The sequence below is a fragment of the Sorex araneus genome, chromosome 4, assembly GCF_027595985.1.
Source record: "Sorex araneus isolate mSorAra2 chromosome 4, mSorAra2.pri, whole genome shotgun sequence".
Taxonomy (NCBI): Eukaryota; Metazoa; Chordata; class Mammalia; order Eulipotyphla; family Soricidae; genus Sorex; species Sorex araneus.
In genome coordinates this window covers 203,486,027-203,507,378 of record NC_073305.1, presented here as the reverse complement: position 1 = coordinate 203,507,378, position 21,352 = coordinate 203,486,027, and the positions used below count along the sequence as shown (strand labels likewise).

Sequence of the window (21,352 nt, the reverse complement as noted above, 5' to 3'; positions counted from 1 at the left end):
GACAGGGAGACAGTGCTGTGGGGAGTTTTTGCTGGTGTTGATACGCGGTAGAATTAACAGCGTAGCATTTTTTGTAGGAGGGCCTTACAGTTCAACATTCTTGGAGGCAGGAGAGGTAGTACAGGTACAGTACTCGCCTTCCATGGGGCAACATCGACTGGGCTCTGATGTGAGTCCCTGGCATCACATCCAGTCCCAGAGTCAGAAATAGCTCCTGAATATTGCTGGGTGTGCCCTTTTCCTCCCCCCTCTCTTCCCAAGAAAAAGAGGAAAAAAAGGAAATGTAGAGAAAAGAAGATTTTCATCAAATTGCATTTAGATTTATTTTGAGCAGTATGGAACTGTTTGTATTTCCTCTGATCCGCACCCATGAATCTGACAAGAGATTCATAATTCTGCACCTAAGTGGGACTTGGCAGTACACATCAGCCTTCAGTGATGATAGTCTGTACAGTACTGTCATTTACCATTGGGTGTTTGTCCCCATCCCCAAAAACGGGCTTGGATCAGGATGTGACGAACAGGCTTTGCACGTGTGAGGCCTGGCTCTGGAAAAAGGAAAACAACAAAAAGGACCTGTTATGAAAATAGCTGTCTTTACACGGAATTTGATGTTTAATATGATTTCATACTGAGACTTAAGTAGTCATTGGATTCTGTGTTCAAGAGTGATTTTTAAAAAATGTCTGTTAAGCCCCAGATGATTACATTTCAATATGATACTTTTAATTTGGTTTTGGAATGGATACCAATCAAACAGATGAAACATTTTCCCTTTTAGGACTGGTGAATTGGTTTATTGTTGTTTGTTGGTGAAGTAAGATAGTTCTTACTGAAATTTATTTAGAAAGATAGGAGAGGGGCTGGAGCGATAGCACAGCGGGTTGGGCGTTTGCCTTGCACCCGGCCGACCCGGGTTCGAATCCCAGCATCCGATATGGTCCCCTGAGCACCACCAGGAGTAATTCCTGAGTGTAGAACCAGGAGTAATCCCTGTGCATCGCCGGGTGTGACCCCCCCCCCAAAAAAAGAAAGAAAGAAAGAAAGAAAGCTAGGAGAGAGAAAAAGAGAAATGTGTGTTTGAGAGTGAACACTGTCTTCTCCAGAGACAAGCAAGGAAGCTGTGGGTTCCCGGGAGAACACAGGCTTGACAGCAAGCCTGGTGAATTTATTTTTTTTTAAATTTTATTTATTTATTTATTTAATTTTATCACCATGTGGAAAGTTACAGAGTTCTCAGGTTTATGTCTCAGTTATACCGTATGGTGAATTTATTTTTAAGGAATTTGTTGGGGACTAGCGAGAGAGCACAGGGCTTGAGATACACGCCCTCTCTGTGGTCTATTCTGGTTCAGTCCCTGTCACTTCATGACTGGTGACTCCAAGCATTGACTGGTGTAGCTCTAGAGGCCGCCGTGCACTGCAGGGGTGGCAGGGCAGTGCCACATCCTTGGTCCCTTATGTTGAATATCTGGCCTGATTGGCAGAGAATTGCCAGGCTTCCTAGCACTGCTTGGAAGGGTCCTTTACTCCCCCCTCAAATCGAGAGGAACCATGTTGGCGTTATCGTGACTTTAAAAGTCGAGTAGTGTGAAGAGAGATGCAATTAAAATTTGGGAAAAAAAATGAAATTTGGAAAGTGTTTTATATATATAATTATAATTAGCCCATGTTCTTTTAAAAAAAATGGAGATGATTTTTATTTTAATTTTGCTTTTTTGGTCACATCCAGCGATGCTTGGGTTACTCCTGGCTCTGCACTCAGGATTTACTTCCGGTGGTGCTCGGGGGACCATCCGGGATGCCAGAGATCGAACCTGGGTTGGCCATGTGCAAGGCAAACATCCTACCTGCTGTATTATTGCTCCAGCCCTCAGCCCATGTTTTCTTTTTTCCTTCCTTCCTTCCTTCCTTCCTTCCTTCCTTCCTTCCTTCCTTCCTTCCTTCCTTCCTTCCTTCCTTCCTTCCTTCCTTCCTTCCTTCCTTCCTTCCTTCCTTCCCTCCTTCTTTCCTTCCTTCCCTCCTGTCTTCCTTCCTTTCTTTCTTTCTTTCTTTCTTTCTTTCTTTCTTTCTTTCTTTCTTTCTTTCTTTCTTTCTTTCTTCTTCTTTCTTTCTTTCTTTCTTTCTTCCTTTCTTCCTTTTTTTCTTTCTTCCTTTCTCTCTTTCCTTTTTCTTTCTCTCTCTTCCTTTCTTTTCTTTTTCTTCTTTTTGGGTCACACCCGGCGATGCACAGGGGTTACTCCTGGCTCTGCACTCAGGAATTACTCCTGGCAGTGTTCAGGGGACCATATGGGATGCTGGGATTTGAACCTGGGTCGGCTGTGTGCAAGGCAAACGCACTACCCGCTACGCTATCACTCCAGCCCCATCCTTTCTTCCTTTTTTCTTCTTTAATCAAGTATAATTTTGTCAGAAATGCTTATTTAGAAACTAAAACTGATTTCTGTTGTACGTTCTCTTGTCCTTTTAAAGTTGTTAAGTTGGGGCCGGAGTGATAGCACAGCGGGTAGGGCGTTTGCCTTGCACGCGGCTGACCCGGGTTCGATCCCCGGCATCCCATATGGTCCCCCAAGCACTGCCCGGAGTAATTCCTGAGTGCAAAGCTAGGAGTAACCCCTGAGTATTGCTGGGTGTGACTCAAAAAGCAAAAAATAAATAAATAAATAAATAAATAAAAATAAAGTTGTTAAGTTACTGCAAAAGTCTCTTGCACTGTGAATTGTATTAGAGTAAGAAAACAAGAACCCACTGGTAGAAGATGTCACCTGCTTTATACTAAATATATTGAGAGTGCTTAGGTAGGAGTTGCCTTGCTAAAAAGATGGAAAAGAAGTTTTGGAATTTTAAACTTAAAGAATCTTTAATGTACTTTTCAAAATTTATATGTCTGTGGCACGTGAATTTTTTCTTTCAAAGGATGGAATGATTGCACAGCAGGTAGGGCGCTTGCCTTGCATGCAGCCAACTTGGTTTAAATCCCCAGCACCCCTTATGGTCCCCCAAGCCCCACCAGGAGTGACCCCTGAGTACAGAGCTAGGAGTATCCCCTGAGCACGGCTCTGTGTGGCCCAACTCCCTAACTCCCTTCCCCTCCCCAAGAAAAAAAAATTTTTATCTTGGCATTTGATTTGAAACCTATTTATCAACCCTGGCATTCTGATTGATGGCATGCTTCTCCGGTCAATCAATCGCTGCCAGCTCATTTGTAGTATAACCTTGTATAAAGTATTTGATATATTTTGACTAAACTTCCTTTTCTGTAAGGTGAGAGCATAAATATCTACCTAGTAATATTTTGAGGATAAAAAAACATGTAAAGTATATCCAGCACTTGACATGGTGCATGGCCCATTTTAAGTCGAAACTGCAAAGAAGTTTCTTTGTAATCTGCTTCCTGCCTTCATCATGTCTGATGAAATGGGTTTTGCTTATATGACCAGGTCTTAATTACAAAATTTGGTGGAGTCATTTTCTCACTCAATGGAGCTGACTCTCATTCTAACCTCTAACAGTTACTGGGTGGGAAGTAAGAGCACTTAGTGGCTTGCTATTAGAATGTGAGCTCTAGAAGTTGAGTGGGTTTGAATCCAAGCTTATGAATTTCCTCTTCTATTTTATAAATGTGAGGATTGGGTCCCAGCACTGGAAAAAAAAAGTGAGGATCTAACAAAATAAATGCAGAACTCTTTTTTTTTTTTTTTTGCTTTTTGGGTCACACCCGGCGATGCCTAGGAGGTTACTCCTGGCTTTGCACTCAGGAATTACTCCTGGCGGTGCTTGGGGGACCATATGGGATGCCGGGGATCGAACCCGGGTCGGCCGCGTGCAAGGCAAACGCCCTACCCGCTGTGCTATCGCTCCGGCCCCAAATGCAAAACTCTTAAGAGCAAAAAAGTGGGCAGCAATATTAATGTTATTATCAGGAACCTCCTGGGGAGAGACCCTGCCTGAGGGAGGTCAGCGTAACGTTTGGCCGTCCTGGCGGTGGGCACAATGGGAGCGGGATGCTTTTGGAGTTCAGCCGGCCAAAGAAGCCAGTGTTGTTGGGGAGGGGGCCGAGAGCTGATTTTGAGAGACATTTGACAAGTGCGAGTGACAGGACTGCTGCGCTGGAGTTTGCTGACTGGCAGGCATCCCTGCCTGACGGCCTTGCCTTCCGGTAGGACCAGGTTGGTTCTGGATGGGTCAGGTGGAGGGTCCTGGTGGGTGGGTGATGGATCTGCAGTGTGCGCCTGTCCGGAGAGCCCCCGCCAGAGCTCAGTTTGAGCTTTATCATCTGAGCCCTCGGCAGTTGCCTTTCTTCTTTATTTGCTGCTGGATTGCCCGAGTGTCTTGTCTTTTCTGGTATTTTTTGTTGTTGTTGTTTGGCTCTATGGTGGGTGGTGAGGATGGTTTCTGCCCAGCGCTCCGGGGAAGCGGGGCGTTTGAGGCGGCCCAGGAGGTTTTTATATTGATAGTGGAAACCGTCGTTTTAAAACTCTTCTGAGATTTGGCTCTTTGGCATCTCATCCAGAGGCCTTCCAAATAACTCCCAACATCCCAGGATATTTAAGACATGCTAACTTAATTCCTACATTCAAAATGGAGCTCTCTCCTCTACCAAAGTGAAGTCCTGCTGTTTCAACACGAGAGAAAATGAATACAGAGCAGGTCTACCTATAGGAAAGCTTTAGTTCTTATGCAGCCTCGGGGGGGGGGGCGAGTCTAGTTTGAGATGGAGGGCGGTTTCGGGGTTTCGGTGGGGAACCTAGAGGCCTGGGTCCTAAGTGTGTGGAATATGAAATCCCTCTCCTGCCAGAGATTCCAGTTTTTAACTGAGACAAGTAGCCATGGGACACACTTTATTATTCCTGTTTTTCATTGGTTTGGGGGCCACCCTCGGCAGTGCTCAGGATTTAGTCCTGGCTCTGTGCTCAGAAGTCACTCCAGGTGCCATTCAGGCAGTGATGGAGATGGAACTGGGGTCACTGTACCCACAAAAAGATAGTCCTTTATTTCCTGAAGGACTATCTCTCCTGCCCCCGGGGGCAGCGTTAACGTGGAGAAAGGGAGACATGATGACAGGACTTGTGGCATCATTGATGTGAATTTGTTTCCTGCCTAATAAAATAACACTAAGCGGCACAGTCAGTGCTCTGCTTCCCCTGGTCCCCTGGAGAGCCTTCTGAAGAGCTCTTGCCTCTGCTTGGGAATGTTTGTTCCCTCACCTGATCCCATTTTGCTTTTGTTTTTGTTTTGGGGCTACACCCACTTGCTTGTGACTCTACCTGGGATCTCTCCTGGTGGGGCTCCGGGAACCACAGGGAATTGCACCTGGGTGGGCCACTTGCAAGCACAAGCCCTTTGCCCACTGTACTATTGCTCTGGCCCCTTCTTTTCATTTCACGCAGGCCACTTGTTGCTTCAGTTTCCTCACTGTGGTTTGTTTGCTCTCCCCTGTCTGGGTCCAGTTATCATGCCAGACAGAGGGTTGTGCAGAGCTCAGTAGTTCATGAACCCCCTTCCCTGTCCTCCAGGGATAGGGGGTTACTCCTGATTTTGCTCAGAAATGAACCAGGGCCAGCTGCATACGAGGCAAGTGCCTTAACCCCTGTACTATCTCTCTGGCTTCACCTTTTTAAATACCAGAAAGGTAATGAGATTCTTTTTTTTTTTTTCTTTTTGGGTCACACCCGGCGATGCACAGGGGTTACTCCTGGCTCTGCACTCAGGAATTACTCCTGGCGGTGCTCAGGGGACCATATGGGGTGCTGGGAATCGAACCTGGGTCGCTGCGTGCAAGGTAACCGCCCTACCCACTATGCTATTGTTTCAGCCCCGGAGATTCTTTCTTTTGTTATTCTTAATTCTTGTTGTTCACTGGCCCAGTACTCCTTCCTTCTTGAAGCTCTTCTCCCCTGCCCAGTCCGGTGCTTCACCATCTGCGGCACCCCCACCCCCCTCCGTTCCTAGCTCTCCTCAGAGCCTCTCAGCTGGCTCCAGAATGCCAGCCCACACTTGCCTGAAGAACCTCTGGGCACCGTCTGCCCAGCAACACCCGGTGCTTTATTTTGGAGGAGCTAGGTTGTAAAGTTCTTTCTCATTTTATACTCACGTTTTATACTCACAGGTACCTTTTATAAAGCCAATCACTGCAAGTTCAAGTCTGCCCTTAGCCCCAGGCTATATTAGAGGACTTACCTGTTTTGTTTTTGGGGTTTGTTTAAGAAATTACTTTTCTTTTTCTCTTTCTTTTACTTTCTTTTTTCCTCCTTCTAGTTTTGGGCCACATCCATGCTGCTTAGCGCTTATGGCTGTGCTTGGGGGACCATATGGGGGGCCAGGGATTGAAGCCAGGTTGGCTGCATGCAAGGCAGGTGCGCCACCCACTGTGCTCTCTCTCTCTGGCCTCTAACTCACCCTTCTGAAGCCTCTCCTTTCCTGTATTGGTTGCAGTGACTGAGGGTGACATGCGTGATGGTAGTATTTGGTTGTGATGCACCAGAGATGGTGGCCCTAGAGACCCCAGTAGTCGTGCTGCCGGGTGGCTGCTGCGTGTGGGTGAATAGGGATTTGAACTCAGGGCCTCAGCCTGCAAGGATGCTGACGTCCACCCTAGGTCCCAGAAATCACTATTCTGTTTTTTTTTATCCCCATGTTTTTGCTTTTATTAATGAAGAAAGTTAATGATATCAAAACTAAATGAATTCTGTTTTGAACACAATGGAAGAATATAAATTTTCTTAGGGATTATTTCAAAGGAAATACATAATGGTGATAAAAAATTAAAAGTGGGGCTGGAGCAATCGCACAGCGGGTAGGGCGTTTGCCTTGCATGCAGCTGACCTGGGTTCGATTCCCAGCATCCCATATGGTCCCCTGAGCACCGCCAGGAGTGATTCCTGAGTGCAGAGCCAGGAGTAACCCCTGTGCATTGCCGGGTGTGACCCAAAAAGAAAAAAAAATTAAAAGAAAGCTATATGTAGTTTAACAGTTATCAGCATCAGTCTTTGTAACTGAAGGTATTTATTGGTCTTTTTTCCCCCATGTGGTTGCTTGCCCATGCACACACACCTTATGATACTGAGAAAACCTGAAATAGCCTCTTTCTGTATATACTAATTTTGGTTCTTTGGGGGTTTTTACTTTTTTGTTTGTTTTCTTAGATTTTATTTTGTTGTTTTTTTTTTTTTTCTCTTTGGGTCACACCCGGCGATGCACAGGGGTTACTCCTGGCTCTGCACTCAGGAATCACTCCTGGCAGTGCTCAGGGAACCATGTGGGATGCTGGGAATCGAACCCGGATTGGCTGCGTGCAAAGCAAACGCCCTACCTGATGTGCTATCGCTCCAGCCCCCAGATTCTGTGTTTTTAACTGACTCCATCGTTTTCCTACTGGCGAAATAGTCCTGCTTTTATTGGGCATCTGTTTTTTGTTACATCCTTCGAGTTCACTCTTTCAGTAGTTCATCTATGTTTTCTGCACTGGGTGTTTCCTTGGTAAGTTCTTAGAATTGCAAGCCCAGAGCCTAGAGCTGGATTTTAGTGCTGTTGGTAGGAAGAGCTAGGTTGGTCACTAGAAAATTTATAAAGGTTCTCCTTCCCTCTCCCCAACTCCCCACCCCTTTAAAGTGACTTATATTTCTTGTAACTGCAGGTTGCTTGAGATGACTCTAGGATACTGCAATTCAGACACTTAACTCACCATCCCAAAGTGAGTATTGCCATTGAATTCCAGGTACTTCATCGACCTTTTGTGCTCTCACGTTCTATGAAATAGTTTCTTTGACCTTGTTCTGTGTATCTTAAATCCCTTGACTTTCATCCTAGTCCTATCTCTCTCCTGGAGAAAGTCTCTAATTGGAGTTGGGATGCATTTTTGAGAAGGAGGGCCTGATAGTATGTTTTTACTTTCTCAATTTTTTCTCAAGTTAAATAGCTTAATTTCTTTATAAATAAAATAGTGATACTGTTTGAAATTTAGAAATGTTTTGGTAATTCTGAATTTTATTAGCCTCTTACTAATCTCATTTGTAAGCATCTGTGAATGGTGGAAAGAAATTTTAAGTTTGTGAAATAGATTTTAGCTTTAATCAAAAATCAAAGTTGCTTTTACTAGTAAATCGCATGCTAGAATCTGGAAATCTGCGATTAAATTAACATTGGTTGATAATGTTTGCTAACATGTGGGTGCTTATGCTTACGTGTGTTTAAGTGTGACATGGTTTTAGTGATAATTTTTTTTTTTTCTTTTTGGGTCACACCCAGCGATGCTCAGGGGTTACTCCTGGCTCTGCACTCAGGAACTACTCTTGGCGGTGCTTGGGGGACCATATGGGATGCCGGGGATCGAACCCGGGTCGGCCGCGTGCAAGGCAAACGCCCTACCCGCTGTGCTATCGCTCCGGCCCCAGTGATAATTTTTTCTGGAAGTGAATTTTAATCCAGATTTTTCTGTTTTCTGTATGTTTTGGTAGTCATAGGTAGTGAATGAGTTTTACCTTTTAGATGCAGTGCAGATTTTTTTCTCTTACTGGAACTCCAATTTACTAATTAAAGTTTTTGTTTCTGCATCATACTCATCTTAACCTAATTAGTATTATTTTTAGATTTTTTTCATAAAGACTTCGCTTTTTTAGAGCATTATTAGGGTCACAGAAAAAATTGCAAGGAAGGTACAGAGATTTTTGTAAAACCTACTCCCACTCATGTTTCCTCCCCCATTGCAACACCCCTCACCAGCATGACACATTTGTTACAGTTATGAACCTGCATTGACAGTCATTATCCCTGCAAGGCCGTAACTTTGTAGGCTCTCCTTTTGGGATCATATGGTATCTGCTGTTTCAGTCTCATGGACTACCATTTCAGAATTGTTTTCACCGACTTAAAAATCTTCCTTGTACCTGTTTTCCCTTGCAACCTTTAGCAACCACCAGTCATTACAGTGTGCACAAGAGTGTTTTGTAAGAATCCACAAAGGCATTTTCAAAGTGACTATTCCTTCTCTCTTTAGTTTTAGTTTATTTTTATAAACTAAACTATTTTATAAATATTCCTTGGCACTGTGCTCAGGGAACTATATGAGGCGTCAGGGGACGAGGGCTCAAACCCAGGTCAACCACGTACAGGCCAGTGCTAACTAACCCCTGTGCAGTCTCAGGCCTGACTATTTCCAATTGTATTTCTTCTGGCAGTGCATGGGAATTGCTAATGCTTCATTCCTTGCTAATAATTGGTGGTGTCATTGTTCTGGGTTTTGACTGTTGTAACTTATGTGTAGTGGTATATTAGAATTTATTTATTTCCTGATAACATGATATAGAGCATCTGTCAATGCTTATTTGTCATCCATATCTTTTGTGAGGTGTCTGTAAGATCTTTGGCCAATTTTTCTTTTTTTTAATTGCGCTGTTTGTTTTCTTATTGTTGAGTGAGTTTAGTCCTTCAAGACTTGACCTTTGCAAATGTTTTCCTTTAGTCTTCACTTGCCTTAACAGTATCCTCTATAGGGCAGAAACTTTTTTTTTCCTTGCTTTATGGTTCACATCTGGTGATGCACAGGGGTTACTCCTGGCTCTGCACTCAGGAATTACTCCTGGCATTACTCGGGACCATATGGGATGCTGGGAATCGAACCCAGGTTGGCGGTGTGCAAGGCAAACGCCCTACCCACTGTGCTATTGCTCCAGCCCAGGGCAGAAACTCTTAATTTTAATTTTAGATTCATTCATTTTTTTCACATAAGGTACCTTTGATGTGATTAAGGTGATTACTTAACTCAGAGTCTAGGTTTTCACTTGTGTTATCTTCCAGAGTTTTATGGATATATAATTTGTTAATGTAAAAACTTATATTAATAACTAAGTTTTTGTTTACTTTTGAAAACTATAAATTCTGTATCTAGATACCTCATTCCTCCCCACCCCACCCCAATGTGGATGCCTGATTGTTCTAGCACCATTTGTTAAAGAAAAATTTTTTTTTGTTTGTTTTACTGTATTTTGCTTTTCTCTTTTGTTGGAGAACTGCTCACTATATTTAAATGAGTCTTTTCTGGGTTTATTTTGTTGTGTTTTCCCCTTTTCTTTTTCTTTTCCCTTTTTTAGGGTCACACCCGGCAATACTCCGGGGTTACTCCTGGCTCTGCACTCAGGAATTACCCCTGGTGGTGCTCGGGGGACCATATGGGATGCTGGGAATTGAACCCGGGTTGGCCGCGTGCAAGGCAAATGCCCTACCCACTGTGCTATATCTCCAGCCCCTCCCCTTTTCTTTTTTCCTATTACTTTGGTCAGCACCACGCTGTCTTGATTATAGGAAGTCTTGAAATCCTTTGTCTTCCTCCTTCAATATTGTCTATTCTGGTTCTTCTCTCTCCCATATAAACTTTAGAATAAATTTAGAATAAGTTTTTGATATCCATAAAATAATCTGAATTTTGGATTTTGATTGCATTGAATTGAACCTGTGCATAATTGGGAAGAACTGACAGCCATACATGTTGAGTGTTTCTGTTCATGAGCACGGACCATTTATTTACTTCTCTTGATTTTGTTCATGAGAATTTTGTAGTTTTCCTCATATAGCTCTTGTACAGATCTTGTTAATTTTATAGTTAAGTAAATTTTAGGGAGTGCCAATAAAAAAAAAAGTGTTGTTGCTAGTTGCTCCTTGTTGGCATAGAGGAAACTTGCTCTAATTACTTTCTTGTTTTTTTTTTTAAGTTTATGGTTTAATTCTAATCAATTTGATTAATTTGTTTAATGATCTTGCATTTTAAAAGCACCCATATATAAAAAGAAACAAACAGATGTACCTACATATTGATTATGCAGAGACAAGTAAGATATTGTACCTGCCCTTAAGAACTCACAGTTACAGTGAAGTGTTTCAGGCACTCTGGGAGAAATTTGTAGTTGAAAAATGAAAGTGGTCCCTTCTCCTTGAAGGGGTAGAGGCCAGAAAAACTTATAGGGAAGGTAACCGTTGGCTCCAGGTCTCCAGGTATTAAGATGTGGTTCATGAAGGTCAGGAGGACTTGTGGGTTGAAAGGCTCTTTACAATATTGTCTAATAGGTACTTGGGAATTGCAAGCACTTTTTTGAACCATTTACAGGTAGAGAAGCCCTAGCTCATGGTTGATCATCATTTGTAACTCATATGTAAGCTGAATATGGTTTGTATTTGAAAAAGTCACTCGGAAAGCACATAGAGCGGAGGTTCCCAAGGTTCTGTTCAGGTTTTCTTTTTTGGCGGCGGTGGCGGGGGGCAAACTGAGTGGTACTCAGGCTTGCTTTTGCTCTGCACTCAGGGATCACGCCTGGCAGGGCTTGGAGAACCCTGTGGGGTGCCAGGGAGTGAACCCAGGTAGGCTGTATGCAAAGCAAATACTGTGCCCACTGTAATAGATTTGGGGATCATTCCAACTCCCCAGATCTATTTGGCTTACCCATCCATCCCTGGAAAAGAAAACACTCAGCATGCCTCTTCTCCAGAAATCTATCTTCTTTAAGTGAGCAAACTGAATTCCCTCCACCCCCACTAATTGCATACCCAAGACTATCTACTGTTGCTTCCATGCATCATTTCTCCATCTCCCCCACCAGTACACCTGGCAATGCACACGGGTTACTCCTGGCTCTGCGCTCAGGAATTACTCCTGGCGGTGCTCAGGGGACCATATGGGATGCTGGGAATTGAACCCGGGTCAGCCGCGTGCAAGGCAGGCACCCTACCCGCTGTGCTATCACTTCAGCACCAGCCACCCCCTCACCAGTACTGGCTCAGTATTTTACACTTTGGAAAAACTGACGTAGGGGATCAATTTGATTGTCCACAGGAAGAGCTAATAGAGACAGCAATAGTCACCGCAACTGATGATGAGGCCATGAGTAAGGCCTTGAAGTAGCAGAGAAGTATAAGAAATAAAGAAGTAAAAAAATGATAAAGAAATGAAATCTTCAGGGGCCAGAGTATTAGTAAAGAAGGTAGGGCATTTGCCTTGAATGCGGTAGGCCTGGGTTTGATCCCTGGCATCCCATATGGTCCCCTGAGCACCACCAGGAGTAATTCCTGAGTGCAGAGCCAAGAGTAACTCCTGGCATCACTGGGTGTGACCCAAAAAGCCAAAAAAAGAAATGGAGCCTTCAGGCCTGGAGAGATAGTATGGTGGTAGGGCACTTGCCTTGCGTGTGGCCAACTCGGGTTGGATTCCTGCCATCCCATATGGTCCCCTGAGCACCTCCAGGAGTAACCCTGAGCATCCTGGGTCTGGCCCCAAAATTAAATAAATTAAAGAAATGGAATCTTTAGCAGTTAGTCATTATTTGAGTTATATGGGGCTGTGGTAATGGCAGATAGGGTTGGTGGGGGAGGATGTTTTACAAAGTAGAGATAGGGAGTACAGAAGGAAGAGTCTTTGTAAACATGCACATGTTCAGTGGGCACTAGGATGTGAGGTCTCAGGGTTGTAGATTCCTGGGGAAACATACAGTGATTAGTCATCATAAGATAAGAGTATGTGGATGTGAGGTGTGTTAGAAAAAAACCAGCTAGATTTGCTGATGGGTTGTGTTGATGATGGTAAGGAAAAGGAATGCAGGGAGTGTTGAGGGAAATGTTGAGGGAAATTTTAATGCTTAATATAAAAAGAAAAATATGAGATAAGTCCAGATAGGAAAAACTTGAGCTGGTTTTATCCATAGAGCAGATGGAAGAAAATAATTTTTTCAAATGTAGATGTTACTAAATGAAAAAACAAAGAGTACTATCGAGACTCAGTGTACAAACCCAGATGCTGTTGTTTGGAAAGATAAATAGAGTACAGCCATTGTAGTTCTCGCCCATTCCACGTGGGCAGAGCTGTGTCCGTGGTCTACACAAACAGAAAGGGCCTCTCCCCGAGGTGGGGGGGTGATGGGGCGAGGGGGAGAGCTGGGAACCGGGGGCCCACCCAGTTTTCTGTAACCTCTCCTAAAGTGCTCCTGAAATGGAGTTGGCTTGGAGCATAGGTTGAGTGTGTGTTAGTGTCGGGCTGGGGCTGGGGCGATAGTCTGGCAGGGAAAGTGTTGGCCTCCGACAGGGTAACCTAGGACCGATTCCCAGCATCCCACAGGGTCCCCGAGCACTGCCAGGAGGAAGCCCTGAGCGCCGCCGGGTGGGACCCCAAAGAAAGAAAAACCAAAAAAGAAAAGAAACAAAATCCTGGGAAATAGATTTAGGGAGGGGGCTTTGGACGGGCAGGAGTAAGTAGTACTGCGTCCTGGTGCTTTGGGGGGCTGTGTGTGGTGCAGAGACGGATCCGGAGCAGTAGTGTACAAGGCAAACACCTCACTATTTCCCTGCACCGCCCCCCACCCCGGTTTGTTTATATTTTTATTTTTTACCTATTGCCTTCCCGAATCGGCAGAGCCTGGCAAGCTCTTCGTGGCGTAATCGATATGCCAAATACAGTAACAATGATGGGTCTCATTCCCCTGACCCTGAAAGAGCCTCTAATGCGGCACCACTGGGAAGAACGAGTAAAGAGAGGCTGCTAAAATCTCAGGGCTGGAGCTATAGCACAGCGGTAGGGCATTTGCCTTTCATGCAGCCGACCCGTGTTTGATTCCTCCACCCCTCTTGGAGAGCCTGGCAAGCCACCGAGAGTATCGCACCTGCACGGCAGAGCCTTGGCAAGCTACCCATGGCGTATTGGATATGCCAAAAACAGTAACAATAAGTGTCACAGTGAGAGACATTACTGGTGCCTGCTCAAACAAATCGATGAGCAACGGGATGACAGTGACAGTGCCTTCCTGCACCAGCAGAGCCTGGCAAGCTTTTCGTGGAATATTCGATATGCCAAATACAGTAACAATGATGGGTCTCATTCCCCTGACCCTGAAAGAGCCTCCAGTGTGGCACTGAAGGAGTAAAGAGCGGCTGCTAAAATCTCAGGGCTGGAGTGATAGCACAGCATGTAGGGCATTTGCCTTGTACGCAGCCGACCTGGGTTTGATTCCCAGCATCCCATATGGTCCCCTGAGCACCGCCAGGAGTAATTCCCAAGTGCAGAGCCAGGAGTAACCCCTGAGCATTGCCAGGTGTGACGATTCCCCCAGATGAATTAACAGACAAATAAAATCTCAGGGGTAGGACGAATGGAGATGTTACTGGTGCCTGCTCAAGCAAATTGAGCAAATAACTGTCACAGAGTGACAGTTATACAGTGAAGAGGAGAAGGCAAGCACAATTTTTTTTAATTAAAAATTTTTTTTTAAATTTAAATTTTTAAATTAAATTTTTTAAGTTTAAAAATTTAAAATTATTACAAATTTTTGTAATAGAAATGAACATAAGAACAAGTAAATTAAAATTTGAACATCATGAAATAATACTTGGACAGAAATTCTCAAAACCAGGGCTGGAGAGATGCTCAGTAGATTGGAGCACATGCTTTGCTTGCAGGAGCCCTGGGTTTACTCCCATGGGACCACATGATCCCTGAGCACCACTGGGTATGACGCCCAAAGCCAAAAACCAAAAAGAAGAGGGTAAATAGTAGTTAAGATTTCTCATTTAAATATAAAGCCAAATAAAAACTTGACAGATCATAGTGATTTTTATGGTGAAGTTCTGTCAAATTTCCAAGAAGTGGAAGCACATGTCTTATTCATATTATTTCAGAAAATGCACAGTCTAATATGGTTAGTTTTATGGTTACTGTCACTGTCATCCTGTTGTTGGTCGATTTACTCGAGTGGGCACCAGTAACGTCTCTATTACACTCAGCCCTAAGATTTTAGCAGCCTCTCCTTACTCGTCTTTCCCAATGATTAGAGGCTCTTTCCGGGTCAGGTGAATGAGACCTATTGTTACTGTTTTTGGCGTATCGAATAGGCCAGGAATACGCCACAGGTAGCTTGCCAGGTTTTATGGTACAAGGATAATTTAGTTACAAGGAACACAAATACAGTCAAGAATTACGACAATGACGTGTAGTTTTTTTTTTTTTTTTTGCTAAGAATGGATGTGGGACTTTAGATAACATTTAGTAAATATTAACGATGCAGGTTTTTTTTTTTCTTTTTGGGTCACACCCGGTGACTCCTGGCTCTGCACTCAGGAATTACTCCTGGCAGTGCTCAGGGGACCATATGGGATGCTGGGATTCGAACCCGGGTTGGCCGCGTGCAAGGCAAACGCCCTCCCTGCTGTGCTATCACTCCAGCCCCAACGATACAGGTTTTTTTGAATGATATTTAATTTATCCAAGGCATGCAAAGGGGTTAACTTAATAAAATCAGTTAACCTTGTTCATATTACGAGATTAAAGGGAAAACTGCTTATTTAGAAATTGCAGGTAATGAAATTGCAGGTTCATTTAAATATAGCACTTATTTATAAAATATTTTGAGAACTTGAAATCAAAGAGGTTTTCCTTAACTTGATGATTTCTGTCAGAAAAGTTTAACATTTACCACATATAAAAAAGAACTGTTGCAGCCCAGAATGAGCCTAGGATTCTTACTATTGCCGTTTGTGTTGATTCATTGAAGACTGTTGTTAAAGTCTTGAAAAAAAGCGGGGGGAAAGGATGGGAGTGAGAAGTGTGGAAAAATTGTGACTATACAGAAATCTAAGTTACAAACCTGCTAATTGGAATTTAAAATAGTACAGCAATATCTGGAATTGAACAGTATACTCAAATATTGCTTTTACATAAATTAATAAAAGAAAATTAACTCTAGAATAAATTAGTTTCTGGCATAAATTAGTATTCCTTTGAATCAAAGATGTATAAGAAGGTTTAAAAAATTTACTAAATTTGAATAGTAGGCAAAAGTGGACATACCATGTTTATAAATTAGGATACATGTTGTTGTAAAGGTGTCATTTTTTTCCCTCCTAATTGATAGCACATTTGGTGATTCTCTCAGATTTCTCTGAGAACTTTACAATTGGAATCTAAAATTCTTATTGTGGAGTAGAAAGGCTAAGAATAAACAAGACAGTTTTGAATAAAAATAGTCAAATGGTTGTATTCTTGTAGTAGATAGCAAGACTTAGACAAGCTTGCTGCTGAGGCACAAAAGGAAGAGAGTGGTGGGTCTGCCATTGAGTCTGTAGGTACTCAGGATCAAGTCTCCAAATGTCTGCTTTTCCAGATTTCTGCTCCTCCTCTTAAGGCTGACTTGGAGGTCAGTCTCTCGCAGACCTGTGATCCCTGAATTTCCTTCTTAGAGAGCCTTTCTGCCATTCTTAAGAAATAACAGAGGCTAAGAGATGTTGCCTCCCAGTTTGACAAACTGAAGATTCAGGATGGCAAACTTAAAACTGACACATTTCAGCCGTTTGATGTTGGAAAGAAAATGTCCAATAGGGTTGAGGTGGAAATAGTTCACTGCAGTGGAGTGTATAAGATTAGGACCAGTGTGAGAAAGATTTGCGTGAACTCATGCCTTAATCTCCTTGGAGTAATTAACAGGAGGGATCTCTTCTGATTATCTGAAGATAATCAGAATGACAAAAACTTGCTCATTCTAAAGAAGTCCTCTACAGAGAAAACCTACACTGTCTAGTAACCTTACTCAGTGAATACACACACACACACACACACACACACACACACACACACACACACGTACCTCCCTCCCCCGTACCCCCCTCCCCTGTGTTCATGTGAAAAGTGTGCTAGATGGACCTCATCTCTTTATGTATACATTCAATTCATACTGAAATAAACCGCCACAAATGTCCAAAGAAAGAAAATGATGGAAGTCTACATGTGTATGGGAGCTTGGTATTTGTGAGAGTAATACAAATTTATGGGAAACTTGTGCATTACAGAACCATCTTCAGTTAAAGATACTGAACAGTTGACAACTACTATAGAAAAAAGTTAAATGAAACTTACCTCAGTCTTGCCTAATTCCCGTGAGACTAAAAGTAAAAACTAAGTCTTGTGGGAGAAAAATGAAAATAGATGATGTACAAAGAAAATAAATGGACTTGTAAATTATCATAGGCATAAAGTAAAGTGGATAGATGTAAACTTTGAAAAAAACAAAAAAGCCAGCAGTAACTGTTGGAGAAGTAGAGAAATTGGAAGACTCATTGCATTGCTGAGAACGCACATATGAAAGAGCAATCGCAGGTTCTCAGAAGGTTAAACAGAGTTAACATATGACTCAAGTGTCACTCATAGGTATACAGCCAAGAGACAGGAAAACATTTTTCCATTCCAAAACTTACGTTTTTATAGCACCATTATTCATGATAGTTAAAAAGTGGAAATCTAGTTTCCCATCAACTAATGAGTAGCTATTGTTTGAGTAAAATTTCATAAATAATCTTGGCAATTAAGAGTAGTGAAGTATTGATACTGTTCCAACATTAGTTAGACCTTGAAAATACACGAAGTGAAATATCACCAAAGACTACATATCCCATAATTTCATTTACTAGAAATTCCCAGAACAGACAAATCTTTAGAGATAGAAGATACTTAAGGGGTTATAGCAATAGTGCAGGGGGTAGGGCACTTGCCTTGTTTGTGGGCAACCCAGGTTTGATCCCCAGGATCCCATATGGTCCCCTGAGCACCACCAGGAATACTTTCTCAGTGCAGAGTCGGGAGTAATCCCTGAGCATTGCTGAGTGTAGCCCCAAACAAAACAGAAAACCTGTCGAGATATTTCAGTGGTTGACTCTGGGCTGATGGGAATCACGGTCGCTGTCAGAGTAGAAGGTTGCTTTATGAGACTGTTAAAGTGTTCGAACATCATTATAGTGCTGGCTGTCCAGGTCTATGAGATGCATTCTTAACACAAATGAATTTTATGACCTGTGAGTTCTATGCTAGTTTAGCTGTTCAAGAATTTCAAGAATCTTCTATGGTAAACATTATAAGCTAAATTAAAACTCAGCTGCTTGGGGTATTTCTATGTAACATATCAATAGGATAGAACTTTAATAGCTTATAAGGAAGGGAAAAGTTCCTCAATTTGGGGGAAATGTAGAAACTGGCACGGCTTGGAAAGGAGTCAGAGAGCAGAGACAGGATGTGGATGGGCTTTGCTCTGCCACCCGTGTGCCCGCCCCCGAGGCAGTGTCTTTGTAGGCGCAGCAGGGGAAGAATTTAGCTGGACTCCTCAGTCTGGGACAACTTAACTATAAAACAATTGCATACCGTACTGCTGTGAAATTGATGGGACTAGATTTCTACAAAGATTAACATAAATGAAAAACAGAATGTTGAGTGAAAATAGTGCAAGCATATTTGCTCCAACATTTCACATGGCATTGAAGTAATTGTACCTTCTTATACATTAAGAAGTATAAAAGTGTGTGGAAGTGTACTTGCCAATTTAAGAACTGGAGTTACCTTTAGGATAGAGAAAAGATTTTAATTTTTATTTTTTTTGCCATTATAGAGACCCATCTGAGGACAAATAAGCACATAGCCTGACTTATTGCAAATGATTGCTGTTACGCTGTTTTTTTTTTTTTTTCCTTTTTGGGTCACACCCGGCGGTGCACAGGGGTTACTCCTGGCTCATGCACTCAGGAATTACTCCTCTCGGTACTTGGGGGACCATATGGGATGCTGGGAATCAAACCTGGGTCAACCACGTGCAAGGCAAATGCTTTACCCCCTGTGCTATGGCTCCAGCCCCAGGCTGTTAGTTCTTAAGGTCTCTTTATACATCTTTTTCTCCAAAATTAAAAAGCTGGTAGAGATATTAAAGATTGCCTGTGTTTGTGTGTGTGTGTGTGTTGGATCTTTTGTGTGCATGTGCTAGCACTTATAGTGACCAGGGACCAGGGCTATAGCAGTGAACAAGCTTTCTGAAATCTGCTTTAATGGGCCTCACAAATGAGGAATGATAGACAATAAGTAGATTGAAAATTAATTGTACTTTTGACTGGCACTAAACAGTGTGAAGGGGGCCAAGAGACTGGGGGCAGGAGATGGGCAGGGAAGGACTCTACGAGGAGTTGACTAAAGGACAAAAAGGATTGTGGAAAAATAATGTGGAAATTCTTAAAGTCATTCCTGGCAGAGGTAAAGACTTCAACTAAGACATTTAAAAAAAAATCCAAGAAAAAAGGAAGTACGTGGGGATACATTTATCAAAAGAAATACAGACTTTACATTTTGAAAATATTGTGGGAATGAGTGAAAGAAGACCTCTGCGAATTGAGAGCATCTCAGGCTTGTGGTGTGTAGGAAGGACAGTGTTGTTCAGAAGACGGTGGTCCCCAAGCTGATTTCCAGGTTCAGTGCCACTTTCCAGGTGACTTTAGTGTAGAAACTGATGACTGATCTCAAAAAATAACAAGACCCCTGTGGCCAGAAGCACAGTGAAGGAGGAAAGGAAGTTGATAGGGACATAGCCATTAAGGTGGTTGGGGCTTCAGGATCCTGAAACAATATGGGCCACGACAGATGTCATTGGCCTCGTCCTAGGGTCAGTAGGAAACTTTACAACAACTGTAAGCAAAGGACTGATGAAATTCAATATTTATTGAGTGCCTTCTTGTACTTGGTGTTGGATTTGGCATGACTATATTTTACACTGGACAGACAGAAAGTTGTTAAATAGATTTTTCATCGGTAGAAGAGTAGAGTATCTCTTATGTGTGTTGGCATATGTTTTTCATATTGACCTACTTAAAACACTTTCCACTGGAAGTAGCAAGTGTTTAGTATAGAATAATTTGAAGACTCCAACAGAAGGCATATTTTTCAGGAGCTACTACTTTGAAGTGATGACATTTGACATCTTGTAGCTGGATTGTTTCTTAATTGTAGTCTTTTGAGTGGATTTCTTATCTAACGTTTCTCAAGCTGACCATTCTGTGATCTCCCTGCGCTATTCGAGAAAGCAAAAGTGAGAATAAAGCTTTCTTTTGCCAAGTGAGTCTGAGTCTTCTGATGAATTCCTTTCAGGTGGAGCTGGTCAGAATAATGTTCAGCATCAACCCCCTGGAGAACCTGAAGCTGTACATCAGCAGCCGGCCGCCTCTGGTGGTCTTCATGATCAGTGTGAGCGCCATGGCCATAGCTTTCCTGACCCTGGGCTATTTCTTCAAAATCAAGGAGATTAAGTCACCAGAAATGGCAGAGGTACAGTATGTTCCTGGTGCTCCTTCCAGACTAGACTTTTAGAGTGGGAAAATACCTTTTGGCTCACCATATACTTTTTTTTCCCCCTCAGTCCCAGGGAAAAAGTTCCGTATTTATTAGGAATTTCTTGTTTCCCATCTTCCTGCGACTTGATGGAAATAACTCATCAGATAGTTGTTTTAAATAATGCTGCCATTTCTTACAGACTGTATATTGAAAAGCATACTTGTAAAGTGGTATGTCAGAAAGCTAAATAAAGAACTAGCTCTTTTTTCTTATTTGTGTTAAATTAGCATGTTATAGTTCAAAACTTCAAATGGGCTGGAGAGGGAGTACAGGTGTTCAGGCATGTGCCTTGCATGCCTCTGCCCCAGTTTAATCGCAGCACTGCATGGGCCACCAAGCATTGCCAGGTGTGGCCCACAAGGAAACACAGCTGTAAACATTTGTTACTTAGTTATTTAAGGTTTTGGACCTGGCTCTCCACTCGGGATCACTCTCTGCAGATCAGTCTCTGGCATATCAGGTGCCAGAGATTGAACGCAAGTCAGCTATAAGCAAGCAAAAACTCTACCTGCTGTACTATCACTCTGACCCCTGTTATTTTAAAACTATCACCCCGGGACATGATCCACTGGACAGGCAGCTTTTTTCATTGGACAGAATGTGATTGAGATCCTAAAGAAATTAGAAGAGTAGATTTAAATACATATATTTAAAGCAAGGAAAGTATTAAGTTATCTACAAACTCAACTTCTAGATTTTACATTTTGGTAAATTTAAGCACTAGCGCATTACCCTCTAATACTTGATCTAGGCATATTATAACTTAAATACTTGGATAGATCTTATTTTATTTTTTTGCTTTTCGGGTCACACCTGGTGATGCACAGGGGTTACTCCTGGCTCTGCACTCAGGAATTACTCCTGGCGGTGCTCAGGGGACCATATGGGGTGCTGGGAATCGAACCCATGTGGGCCACGTGCAAGGCAAATGTCCTACCCGCTGTGCTATTGCTCCAGCCCCAGATTTTAAAAGATTGGTATTTTTCACAACATAAAGCAACAAAAACAATATTTAATGGGAATGAATGGATCTATTAATTTGTTACATACATTAGAAATCATGCTAAATTAATAAAATGAAAATATTGGTGGATGAGGTTTCCTTTAGGCAAATTAGTTCCTGTCTTCATAGAGTCCTTGAGTTCTCACAGTTCTTCTTTGGTGTGTTCATTGCGTAGAGTGAGATTAGGG

At 42.6% G+C, this 21,352-nt stretch overlaps 1 protein-coding gene across 4 annotated transcripts in view; it reads left to right on the top strand.

Annotated features, from left to right (window-relative positions):
• The window catches only part of TMEM248 (transmembrane protein 248), a 35,593-nt gene that overhangs the window by 2,077 nt on the left and 12,164 nt on the right, over positions 1-21,352 (top strand). For 3 of the 4 annotated variants that reach the window (XM_055135874.1, XM_055135875.1, XM_055135876.1), the window contains exons 2-3: positions 7,637-7,693; positions 19,919-20,095. In XM_055135874.1, coding sequence (XP_054991849.1) covers positions 19,937-20,095 — 159 coding nt within the window. In that variant the 5' untranslated portion in view covers positions 7,637-7,693; positions 19,919-19,936. The remainder of the gene's footprint in view (positions 1-7,636; positions 7,694-19,918; positions 20,096-21,352) is intronic. The other variant, XM_055135877.1, reaches the window with a different exon arrangement.